Source organism: Mytilus galloprovincialis, chromosome 14 (assembly GCF_965363235.1).
Source record: "Mytilus galloprovincialis chromosome 14, xbMytGall1.hap1.1, whole genome shotgun sequence".
NCBI lineage: Eukaryota > Metazoa > Mollusca > Bivalvia > Mytilida > Mytilidae > Mytilus > Mytilus galloprovincialis.
This window is the reverse complement of record NC_134851.1, coordinates 51,284,633-51,297,170: the sequence shown is the minus strand read 5'-3', so window position 1 is coordinate 51,297,170 and position 12,538 is coordinate 51,284,633. Positions and strand designations below refer to the sequence as shown.

At 30.7% G+C, this 12,538-nt stretch overlaps 1 protein-coding gene across 1 annotated transcript in view; it reads right to left on the bottom strand.

Annotated features, from left to right (window-relative positions):
* The window catches only part of LOC143058052 (MAGUK p55 subfamily member 7-like), a 30,486-nt gene that overhangs the window by 5,639 nt on the left and 12,309 nt on the right, over nucleotides 1–12,538 (bottom strand). Inside the window, exons 4-13 of the mRNA XM_076231517.1 lie at nucleotides 9,489–9,566; nucleotides 9,090–9,170; nucleotides 5,620–5,751; nucleotides 5,068–5,149; nucleotides 4,522–4,607; nucleotides 3,913–3,987; nucleotides 2,955–3,145; nucleotides 2,258–2,316; nucleotides 677–850; nucleotides 49–129 (exon numbers count right to left, since the gene is read on the bottom strand). Coding sequence (XP_076087632.1) covers nucleotides 49–129; nucleotides 677–850; nucleotides 2,258–2,316; nucleotides 2,955–3,145; nucleotides 3,913–3,987; nucleotides 4,522–4,607; nucleotides 5,068–5,149; nucleotides 5,620–5,751; nucleotides 9,090–9,170; nucleotides 9,489–9,566 — 1,039 coding nt within the window. The remainder of the gene's footprint in view (nucleotides 1–48; nucleotides 130–676; nucleotides 851–2,257; nucleotides 2,317–2,954; nucleotides 3,146–3,912; nucleotides 3,988–4,521; nucleotides 4,608–5,067; nucleotides 5,150–5,619; nucleotides 5,752–9,089; nucleotides 9,171–9,488; nucleotides 9,567–12,538) is intronic.

The window sequence follows — 12,538 nt, the reverse complement described above, 5'->3', positions numbered from 1 at the left end:
TCCGTGTAAATATTTCCGTGAAAATGTAGACAAATTTAATTTACTTACATGGTACAACATCTTCAAAATGGCCCGGATTGGAAACCATCAGTCTTCGTTTCAACTCGTTTCTGCCAACTTTAGGGGCACCTTAATTTATATAAAAGTTTATTATTGAAATATCTTATATGCTTATAGAATTGCACTTTACTTTCAAGTAGCTTTTTTATTTAGCAGTGTCCATGATATCGTCAATTTCTGTTTATCCGATCATAAATTAGCACAATAAAGATTTACTGTTTGCAAGATGTGGCGATTTTTGTTATACATGATAAGACATGTCAGTAAACAGACGTCAAAGAATAAAGAGTTCACTTATAAAAGCGTATCATACGGTGGTACCCAGGTTATATGGTATATATGATGAGTTTATTGATGGTGTAAAATGATCTTCAAAACAGTTTAAAAATGGCAGCTACGAATGTCTGTTGCTATCAGAATTTAGATGCTTCTAACAATGAAAATCTAACATCCCTGGTATTTCGTTTTATATTAACATTAAGATTAGTAAACAAAAGATACAAAAGGATTTACCAGTATGCTTGATTGATTTGGATAGGTTTTTTTTCCAACGGTACATTTGATATCCACAACTTTTCTATATTTAATGTTAACAAATTATTCTATTACAAATTACCAATCAGCACCAAAGGACGTTTGTGTATAGAATTAGGAGGTAGAAGTTCAACATCTTCATAGGTAGGTATCTCTCCAAGGTCAAAATCGGAGTTTAGGACAGCATGATACATCATCTTCCTGACTCGCCTCGATCGGACACTCTTTGGACTTATCCTGCACGGACTTATCGATCCTTAAATGAATTAACAAATCTATGATATATATATAATTATTTGTAAATTGACTTGAGACTCATGAGTACTTATACCAAATAAGAGACCACAAAAAAAATCTACGTGTTGTAGCTCAGTTTAAATGAGAAAAATACATTGTCAATTATAACTGTGCTATATTTTTACCTAATGGAATTTTATGTTTATTGCAAGAGTTTTCATAGTCTCGTCATTTTTTGAAATGGTCGATTTATAACTTGAAATCTTGCTTAATTAAACACCTATTTTAATACGGAAAGTTGACTTCAAGATAACTGAAAGACAAATGAAACCCGTTTGTTAATTTTCATCTGTGTATATGCAAGAGATTGCTAAAGGAGAGAACAGTTATTCTAGTAGCAGTGTTAGCGAGAAACAAGTAAAACTTACGCATAGATGTTGAAATTGTTTAGATCAAACGCCAACAGAAATTGGAAAAAAAGAAAACCCCATTTGCTTTATATTCAAATCGAGTTATATTATATCTCTTTTCCCAAAACAATGAATAAAACATTGTTGTACAATGTATAGTTTGTTTATGATCAAGTGCGTAAAGGTATTTTAGTTTTAGATGAAGATAAAGTGTTGCAAACAATTCCATTGTCCAGAAGTAAATAACAAATCGTTGGTTTAGTCAGAAACATATTCACAATAACAACTCTATAAGATGATCCATTTGATTCACAATTAAGCAACTTTTAACTACATACGGGTGGTTATTAACAATTAAAAGTTATTTATATATATATATATATATATATATATATATATATATATATATATAATGTCTAAAAATAGCAACAATCAACATTCAATCTATTTAAGCGTGGATCAGTTTGTGAAAATAAACTGATACAGTTACTGAATTAAAATTATATAAATGTCTAAGAATATAACTTAAACACACTAATTAATACATTAAAAAGTTCTATTAGATGTTAAATAGAAATACGCAATATTTCGCTAAACAAATTAGCTTCATCAGGCGTGTGCATCTCTCAAGGTGAAATCGGATGCATGACAAAAAAATATTTTTGTAGCTTAATCTATACAAGAGTTGAGGAAAAGTGTAACAATTGATTGATGATGTTACACTTTTCCTGTACTCTTGTATAGATTAAGCTACAAAAATATTTTTTTGTCATGCATCCGATTTCACCTTGAGAGATGCACACGCCTGATGAAGCTAATTTGTTTAGCGAAATATTGCGTATTTCTATTTAACATCTAATAGAACTTTTTAATGTATTAATTAGTGTGTTTAAGTTATATTCTTAGACATTTATATATATATATATATATATATATATATATATATATATATATATATATATAAATTCATATTGACTAAATACCATTTACTGATATATGTAAATATATGTACCTACGTGCTCCCCTGCGATTGCTTTCCTCCTCGACATTCTCAGCATTCTTGAGAATTTCTCTCCTGTCAATATATAAAACAAAAACAATATGTTTTCGGTCAATAAATCACAGTGGGTAATGTTGTGCCTCCAAGCAAAGCTTCGAAGAATATTAATTGATCAAAACTTTCATTTTCAGTCCACAAACATGAGATAGCCATTTATATATAATTCATATATCCTTTTTTATTTTCAAAAAGCATTTACTAGGGTATTCAAAATACCAGTCAATTACTTTAATACGGATGATCCTAATAAAGATATATATGTTAAGAACAATGGTCAAAGCAGAAAAAACTGTAAATCACATTGCCGTTTTAATTTCAGTATGGGATTTAGAGCATTTCTTTGTCATTTGAGAACTTAAAATGGGAACTATTCTAATTACTATTCTAATATCTTGGTAGTATCTAGTATAGTATATAGGTTATTGTAATGGTGTGAATGAAGTGACCTCGAAACTCCTTTCACTCACATAATAGTATAAGTGTACAATTGTATTTACTCATTTACTCCATATTTTTAAAAATCACAATAATAATATTATTATTTCTTTTTTTAAATAAGCGCAATTAGTTTGAAGAATTAAGTTTAAAATTATTCGACTAATGATATTTTGACAGAAGATATTTGTTTTCGCCAAAACTTATGTTTTTTCTACCTTTCTTGTAAGAGTCTGGCTGGAATAAGACCTGCTCTTGTTTCTCCTGCTCTCTTTGCTTGCCACCATAGAGGATCTTCTTGTGACACAATATATAAAATATCGCCTTTCTGGAAAGACAGTCCCGCGTGGGGGCAAGGTATCATTCGATCATCAAAAGGATTATAATCAAACAGTGCTCGGACTTTTGTCTGCAAAAAAATATATGAAAATTAATCAGCTTTATCAATCTATACCATATATTAAAATACGTCATGTTATTTGTTAAATATGAAAAGACCATCTTTCCATTTTTGGTTAAAGGGATGTTCATCAAATTATTAAAACGATGCAGTCAGGAAAATTTTTCTTTAAAACAAATACACCAAACGTTTTTTTAGTATTTAAACAGTATCAAAACAGTCAAATTTTTCTAAATCATATCTTGTCTGAGGGATTTAAAACTTAAGGGAGTACGCTTCTCAGTTTCAAAGTAATTAACTTTTCAAAACACTAGCTTATATTGATAGGGGATTAATAAATGAATCCAAAGAGTATATAAAATAAATAGGTCACCGTGCTTGTTTTCGAGATGTTAGCCATTGAAATTTTGGCGGGAAAATATTCTCTCTTGACTTATCATAGATTTATCATTGATAAGTTGAAGATCTCAAAAACTGTTAAAAAGTAATTAAAATCTTATAAAACTTTAACAGATGGCTTATCTTTATACATGTAAAAGATTTACAAAAAGAAAAATGGGGGTCACCGGGCAAAATATTTCAAGGCATTCAAATGGATAAAACCAGAGGATTCCGAAAATCTGACAAAAAAAAACCAAAACATGACAAGCCAGCTTCCTTAAATTCAGTAGACACTTTTAACTGCAAAGTTACAATTAAAATGAATTATGGAATCCTGTAAGTGAAGTACTTTTAAAACGAGGTAAATCGTATATTTTTAAACATTGGAAACTTACACTGCTGCTTCTTTGATCCTTCGTCAGCCTTGTTCTTGTACCAAGTTTCATTGATACTGCTCCTTGTAACTCAGACTACAAGTATTAGTCAATGGATCAAAAACGTGCATATGCAAAATTAAACATCACACATGTTTAATTGAACAAGCACATGTCTATCATTTACATCTGGCAATGACATTTTAAACCTCATTTTATATAATGTGTCTCAAATAAATGTTATAGTATATGTGATAAAAAAAAATTACATTACCAAAAGGAGACGTTATGTATTTAATGTATAAAAATGAGATAAATACGCAAGGAATAAAAGTGTAAAGACTACAAGGCAATCGTCGTGTTGTTTGAAGTGTAAAATATTCATCATTCAGTATTTGTTTTATGCGGAAAGGGAGAGATAAAGGGTGGAATATAAAGATGGTTTATAATATTTTGAACTATATTGCTATTTATATTCTAATACAGAGCTTTAATTCATTCACAATGACAAAATGTAAGAAAGGGGGAAAAACTGCTTTGAAATCAGTTGACAGAGTTACAACAATCCGACTTGTATATGTTCAATTAGATAACACCCTCTTATTACTGTGAATAAAAAATATATCCTACCAAAATTTGTGTCATATCCTTGGGATCTTTTCCATGGAATGTAATTCCGTTAATTTCCTTTACCTCATCTCCAACGTTGATAAGACCTAAAATAGAATTATACAAATTATTTGGCGGAAAAAAGAAATTTGCACATCCAATATTAGTGAGAACCATAAAATGCCTTGACTTCAATACATATAGTTCGTCTTACAATGAAGAGGTTTCTAAAGTTTGTCCTTTGTTTCTACATGAGAGTGTACTTTTAACGGAAAACTTTCTGAAGTTGTGTTATCAAAACTCAAAAAGTCATTTTAAACAAAACAATTGAAATCGATTTGAAAATCAAGATTGTTTTATACAATAGATGAAAATTCGAAACTCAGAATTAGTGTCATTATCAATCAAAATAGGTTTATTTTTCATTTTTTTGTCCTTCACTTTTGCAAAATATAGGCAACGTAAGTACACTTTGAAAAGAGATAAAGACATATTTTATATTTTATACATATTACATATATATGTTGCAATAATAAGGAAATTATTATTGAATCATCAATTACTTACCACTTCTGTGTGCAGCACCACCATGTAAAATCCGAGCGATTTCTATTCCCCCTGTCACATCATTCAGCTGAAGCGTTATACCCTATAGGAATAAAAAAAAAGATATTAGTGTCAAATAAAAGGACCAAGTGAGAGGGCATTTGCTTGTGGAGACCAAGTAACGAAAATTCGATCATCGTTTTTAAGTGTTTTGCCTTTTACTTGATCAAGGTTTAACAGGACACTTCGGATTAATAATTAGTTTATCATTCTTCTAAAACATCTCCCATAATCTCTAGAAGGGGATTTTGTTTTAAAAAAATGCTCTATGAATTAAATACACATTTAAATCTTTTTGAAACATTAATACAATTTCCACACATATTTCAATGATTGAGGTTAAAGTAGCAACATAAAAAGGTAAAGTTTATCTATATATTGAATTACATAAAATAGATTCATACAAATGAAGTATATGCTTATGCACTTGGTTAAATACTGTTTACAATTATTTCTTTTACTTCTAGTTTTCTAAATTAGAGGATTAAAAAACCCAGACCATTAAGCTCTTACCAAAGGCTCGTTACTTTTGACAAGTTGTACCAGTTTGATTGTTTCTTCCTCTTTGTCTGGTGTTCTAGCCAGACTACTTATATCTGGTTCATATTCTTTCAGTGCAATGTTGTCATGGGAATACAGTAATGCCTGAGAGAAATTATTATAAATTTGTGATATTTTTATAACATCATAGTTAGCTATCTGGATAGATATTCCATTATCTGTTGTTCGGTTGACAATCGTTGTTGTTAAATTGTAAAGTCATTGTCATCGTGTAAGATGGAATAATTTCCTTTTTAAATGTAGAGAACAACCTTAAAGATATAACAAACACAAGGCTTTGAGATAACGTAGAAGACATTGAAAGTTATAATATCAGCATTCCCATTGATATCGATTTTGTCAAAAGACAGCATTTTTTGTGTTACAATTATAAATCCAAAGTGCATGTTATTTGTGTTAAAACAAATGGAACTAACGCAATAAATGTATAAAAAAAACAGGCAGAACAAATGGTTGACAGATCGAACACATTTTAGAGGAGGTCGACATTGGGAGTTATGTTCTTATACCAATTCCACATGTTGATAGAGGTAAGGGAGACTCCCACAACATAATGTCAATTGTTCATGAAAAGACTGAAAATAGCCACAAAATGTTGTATCCTGCTCAGGTCTTGTACATTAAATCAGTTCAGGTTGCAGATTCCCTTTCAGATATTTGTACTGAAAAATTGTTTTCTCTAATACGTGCCGTAAAATCTTATTCGATATGTGAAGGACAATGTTTTCAAAATGTGGATGTAATGGTAAAAACAGATGTGTATCAAATAGTTGAACCTGAAAAAAGAAGTGCAAACGTGCAATAGTTGATGCCATCCATATTTAGTCTGTAAAAATGAATAATTGATTTAGAAAAAAAATGTGCTAACATTTTAAAATAGTATGTTCAATTTTATTGTTTTGTGTCTAATAATTTGATATATTGTGCTTAAAACATTTTTTAAACAAGTTTGTAGAATAAATTATTTAACTTTTATTCATTTTCTTTATATATTATTCTTCATTTCAGTTATTAAGTATAATCCCTGATGGGTTTTTTTTCTAGTGATATATTATATATAATCTCTAAACGAACTAGTGATTCTTTAAGCGAGAGAAATTTATGTACTACTGAAAAATTATTACACCAAGGTTTTCGATATCACACACTAGTCAAAACATTTACTAAATTTTATCATCGGTACAAGGAAATAATTCGTAAATATAACTCAACATGCAAACATCTTATACAATCAGGTATTTTATATCCAATCTTTTATGTTAGTATTCTTTACAAATCACAAAAATGTCAGTATTCACCTCAAAAGATTACAAAACCTTTAAACAGACTTATTAAGAAGGGATATAGTTACGATTCTGTTGTCAGGTCATTAAAGATTGCATATTTTGGCTTTAATATTGATTCACTTATAGGGTCTTTGCATCGGAACTAAACACATTTATTTAAAAAAAAATCAGTTGTTGGCATGACACGGTTTATGTTCTTCTCATATATTTTATGATAGTATGATACAAAACCCCCTAACGGGAGGGATTGTGCCTGATATTTATATGATGAAGACATAATCTTCCAATCAGTTTAATTGAAGTATGGAGCTGGTATGTCAGTTAACTAGAAGTCTGTTGTTATTTATGTAATATTGTCATTTTATTTATTTTCTTTTGATACATCTTCTGACATCGGACTCGGACTTCTCTTGAACTGAACTTTAATATGCGTATTGTTATGCGTTTATTTTTCTACATTGGCTAGAGGTATAGGGGGAGGGTTGAGATCTCATAAACATGTTTAATCCCGCCGCAATTTTGCGCCTGTCCCAAGTCAGGAGCCTCTGGCCTCTGTTAGTCTTGTGTGATTTTAATTTTAGTTCCTTGTGTATAATTCAGAGTTTAGTATGACGTCCATTATCACTGTACTAGTATACATATTTTTAAGGGGCAAGTTGAAGGACGCCTCCGGGTGTGGGAGATTCTCGCTACATTGAAGACCTATTGGTGGCCTTTGGCTGTTGTCTGCTCTATGGTCGGGTTGTTGTCGCTTGGACACATTCCCCATTTCCTTTCTCAATTTTATTATTCAAGGTAACTTGATTCTTTGGTCAATACACTCCACTCCAGTTCTTACAATAGAATCATCAAATCGCAAAACTTATTCCATAATAATGCCTCTGCTGGTGGACTATTAGTCCCCGAGGGTATCACCAGCCCAGTAGCCAGTACTTCGGTACTGGCATGAAAATACGGATGTATTGTGTTATAAAAATTTGCTGTTACATAATGATAGAAATTATTATAAATTAAGGAATGTATCTCCCTCATGCAAAGCTCTGATTCCTTTCACGGATTTGGCTATACTTTTTGGACCTTTTGGATTATAGCTCTTCATCTTTTATATAAGCTTTGGATTTCAAATATTTTGGCCACGAGCATCACTAAAGAGACATGTATTGTCGAAAAGCGCATCTGGTGCAAGAAAATTGGTACCGTTAATTTTATTATTCATTATGACAGGGTTTACAAAAGACAAGGGTATAATTGGAGCAAACAGAATAAATTAAGATACAATTTAATATATTATCAATACAGATTGAGAATGTATAATTGCTTTATTATATTAATAAAGGCTGTTCGACATGACATAATGGGGTTGGCTGTGTTTTTTTTAATGTAATTGGCAAAACGATATATCAAACCAAACGGCTATATGAATATAAGCAGATGTAGTATGTGTGTCACTGAGACAGATCTCCTTCAGATACCAAATGATGTAGAAGATAGCACAAATAGGTCACCGTTTGGCCTTCAACAATGGGCAAATCTATAAATCAATTACCATTTGATTTCGCCATCTGACCACAGAAACATTGGAGCAAATAATAGTTAACGACCTACTCCTCAAAATAAAAAGGATAAATTGGACAACAGACAATATAAAGACACTAAGCTTTCGACAGCCATAAAATCTGTTAATCAATATTGGAAAAAGAACAAAAATATTTACAGGTCTGATTAAGTAATAAACTGACTTATTGTACGAAAAAAAGAGAACTGAATTCTTTAATATGGGATTTCGTATGGGATAGCATAACGAACCAAGTAGACAGAAAGGTATACTGTTAGAAGATCAAAAAATGGTACAGATATGGCAAATTCGGATAGATGGATAGAAATCTAGATTTGATATCTCTCCGTTGATAGCATAATACAACTTTACCTCAGTCTATGACATTTTATTCTAAATATGTTTAATATATGCAATAAAGATATTTTTAGACATGGACAAAAACAACAAAATATCGAAACCCATATGAGAACGCGATCGCAATCTTATGAAGACGGCCTGATATAAGATTTACGTGTAATTTGTTTTACCATATATCTGTGATTTTCGACATTTCGTCATCAAAGTTAATGATAATTTACCTGCATATGAGGCTTAGAAAGTAGATTAAGTAACTCTTCTGCTTCTGTTTGCTCTTTGTAATGTCTTAGTACGCAATATGTCTGAAAACAAAATCTTCGGTAAAATTTATTTGCCATAATGATTTATACAGATAACATATTTTTTTCAACAGGAATAAACAAAAAATGGTACGTAATATCATGCACAGAATCAGATTGCTTGCTAATTAATGTTTTATTTTATACATATTTTGCTGTTTCCAAAGAGACATAACTTTTTTATTTATAAATTACATATTTTCTTAAAGTGATACACGTACATTTCTTAACCAGCTCAAACAATATGATTATAGAAAATCCAATGTTTGTCGTTCTTCTTGTAAGCTAACTATACTTGCAGACCGACAAAATGTTACTCACATTTGCTGCCAAGGCGACACTTGATTTAGTAACAGGTCTCAGTCGTTGTGCAGTAACAAGACAAAGCCTTCTATAGAGCTGTCAAAACAATTTAGTACAGTTGTATAGTAAACGAGAGTTTTTCAAATTATATCATTGTTAAATTTTATTTGAAAAAAAAACAGGTCAAAATAAAAATCATTAGAAAATCAGACAAACCTTTTAACAATTCTGTTGCTTACATATACCGTTTATTTGAATACGATCTAAGTAAACGTATACGATCGAATACGATCTAAGTAAATCCTATTAATTTTACATATGTTATTGCTGCATATCATATTTGTAGATTGAATATCGTTTTGTATATAAATCAGGCAGTTAATTCTTCTTTTTTTTCGTTTGAATTGTTTTACATTTGTAATTTAGGGGCCTTTTATAGCTGACTATGCAGTAATGGTTTTGCTCATCGTTGAAGGTCGCATGGTGACTTATGCTTGTTGAGGTGCCTCATTGGCAAACGTATCACATCTTTCTATTTTTACAAACAACACATGACAGTCCGCAGAACGATCTTACACAGAAACCCAAAGATTGAGCATTTTTTTATAAGTGTATTTATAAACAAATTTTAGTTGTCTATCATCCTTGTTAATATCGAGAATATTGTGCACTGGAATTTGTATCATGCGTTTATTCACATAGAATAAAAAGCCAAGTAAAATGCACAATCCAATTAACATTATGATTATTCCTCAAATCAATAGATGTAAGAATATGTTGTATGCGTACTAGTGCCAATGAGACAACTTTCCATCAAAGTCTCAATTTGTCCATTTGTCCAATATTTGTTGATTAATTGAACCATATACAATTTACATTGTAAATCAGTAGTAATGACTAGTTATGTCAGACAATTTGCAGTAAAGACTTTGTCTCTCAATGATTGTCCTGAATATTGATAACAATAAATCCAGCGGTGTCTTATATTCCTTGTATATTGCGTGTATCTGCACGTGAATACAGTTTATGAATGAAAAAGCTATTACAATAATAATAATTACATTACACGATTGTTTCATTACAATACGATATATTGATTTACTAATAGCAATCTATCGTCATTCTGATATAAACCTTCATTCCAAAATGAAATGTAACATTTATGATGACTAGAGCTTCCACAATAAAGTGCACATGTAAATAAAAGAAACAAATTGATAGAAATCGTGTTAGCATGACCCTAACAAAACAAGAATGTATCCACAATACACGTATGTATAGGGTTAGACCGTGCGCACATTTTTAAACAAAATTAAGAAAAGATCGAGGCATTCAGTTCTTTATTTAACTCTTTTCAATGTGTCGATGCCTAACATAATGATTATAATTGTTGTCACATTAGCGAACATACCACATCTCCTTATTAAAAAAATGACAAAATACAATAATAACGGTAATAACAAATATCATAAGTGGGATGGAAATGGAAAATCATAAGAAGAGACAAACAACATAATCAAACGGAAAAGGAAAAAAGAGATATGGCATTAGTTAACAATGGCAGGCCGCTCTCATCCAAACTATGTTGAAGCTAAAATTTTTGAAAAATTCACATAAATATTTTTTGAAGTTTAAGTGTCTAAATTTATATTCTCAGTAGTTTGTTTTGATTTTTTTTTCTGTTTCTTCGTGTTTGTTTAGTTTTTGAAGTTTCATAAAATGTGTTATTCTTCCATGATAGAAATGTGTCAAATAAAGCTAAAGTCAGCAAAATATAAAAGCAAAAACAATGTCGGAGTCCATGTTTTGGTATAGGTTAGCAAGCAAATCGAGAAGATCAATAGTATTAGTATGCAATGTAGTTTAATAGGGTGTCACATCCCCTTACAAGACAACGTTGGATGTAATCATAAGCATTAACCATATGTGTAACTGCATACGGGGATAATTGCACTAAGACGTCATTTTATGTAATTCTATCATATGTTTAGTACAAAATACATCAATTTTGTATATATCTAATAAAGGTTCTTTTTACCAGTCTGTATCACCTACCCTGTATCGCATACCCCGTATCGCATGGCTAAACCCGTATCGCATACATGGCATGACGTCACAATTCGAATGACGTTTGATCTATGATATCCAGTTGCTGTTCCCCCTAAAAAAATGTCCTATCATTTCAACTTAAATCCTTATTTTTCAAAAAATTATTACTCAGTAACTTTACTAGCGATTTTCATAAACATTAATTTCAAGTATCAACTTTCTCACCAAAATCATTAAAACCGTTTTGTATATCATCAATGATTTTTGTCCCATTAGTTTACATCATCATATGTCTTGAGTCTATACGATAATGTACGATACAGACACTAATTACACGACATCCATAGGAAACTCACTTATACCATCAACACCATACATCAATACTTCAATGTGATGACTTGGTCTGTCCTAACAAACCGTAAACACATTTCCATATCATTGTTTGTAGAAAAGTATTCACCTATTTCTTGACTACAGACTTGAGTTGCTGTCTCATTGACCACTGAATTATGTTTATTCAGTTTTTTAAAACCAATAGTTATGTAAGTACTTAAGTAAACAATTTCTTACTACTGGTACCTAGTACATATATAAAATATCGAAATGCAAAACTAGGATCTGTATCATAAAAATCTAACTGTCGTGCTACGTATTAGTGTGTTTGTTTGAGTGTAAGAAATGGGACCGGGTTGGTTTTTTTTCGGAGGGAAGGGGTGTATATATATGTTTATTCCACACGTTTTATATTGACAAACATATGGTGGGATATTATCCAATTTGATAGAAAACAAAATAGTCACTACTAAGGGATGAATGTGATTGTTTAAATTACATTTGTACATTTAAATACAATATTGGTCAAATTTCGTTTATTAACTATTCTAATATGACGTGCTTCTTTCGCTTTGTAAACAACACCGTGATAAAATTCTCGATATATCTATACTTAGCGCAGACTCCAAGATGTACACAAATGGCTGTTTAAATATGCCTCCCACGTAAATCTACATGTATCGTAA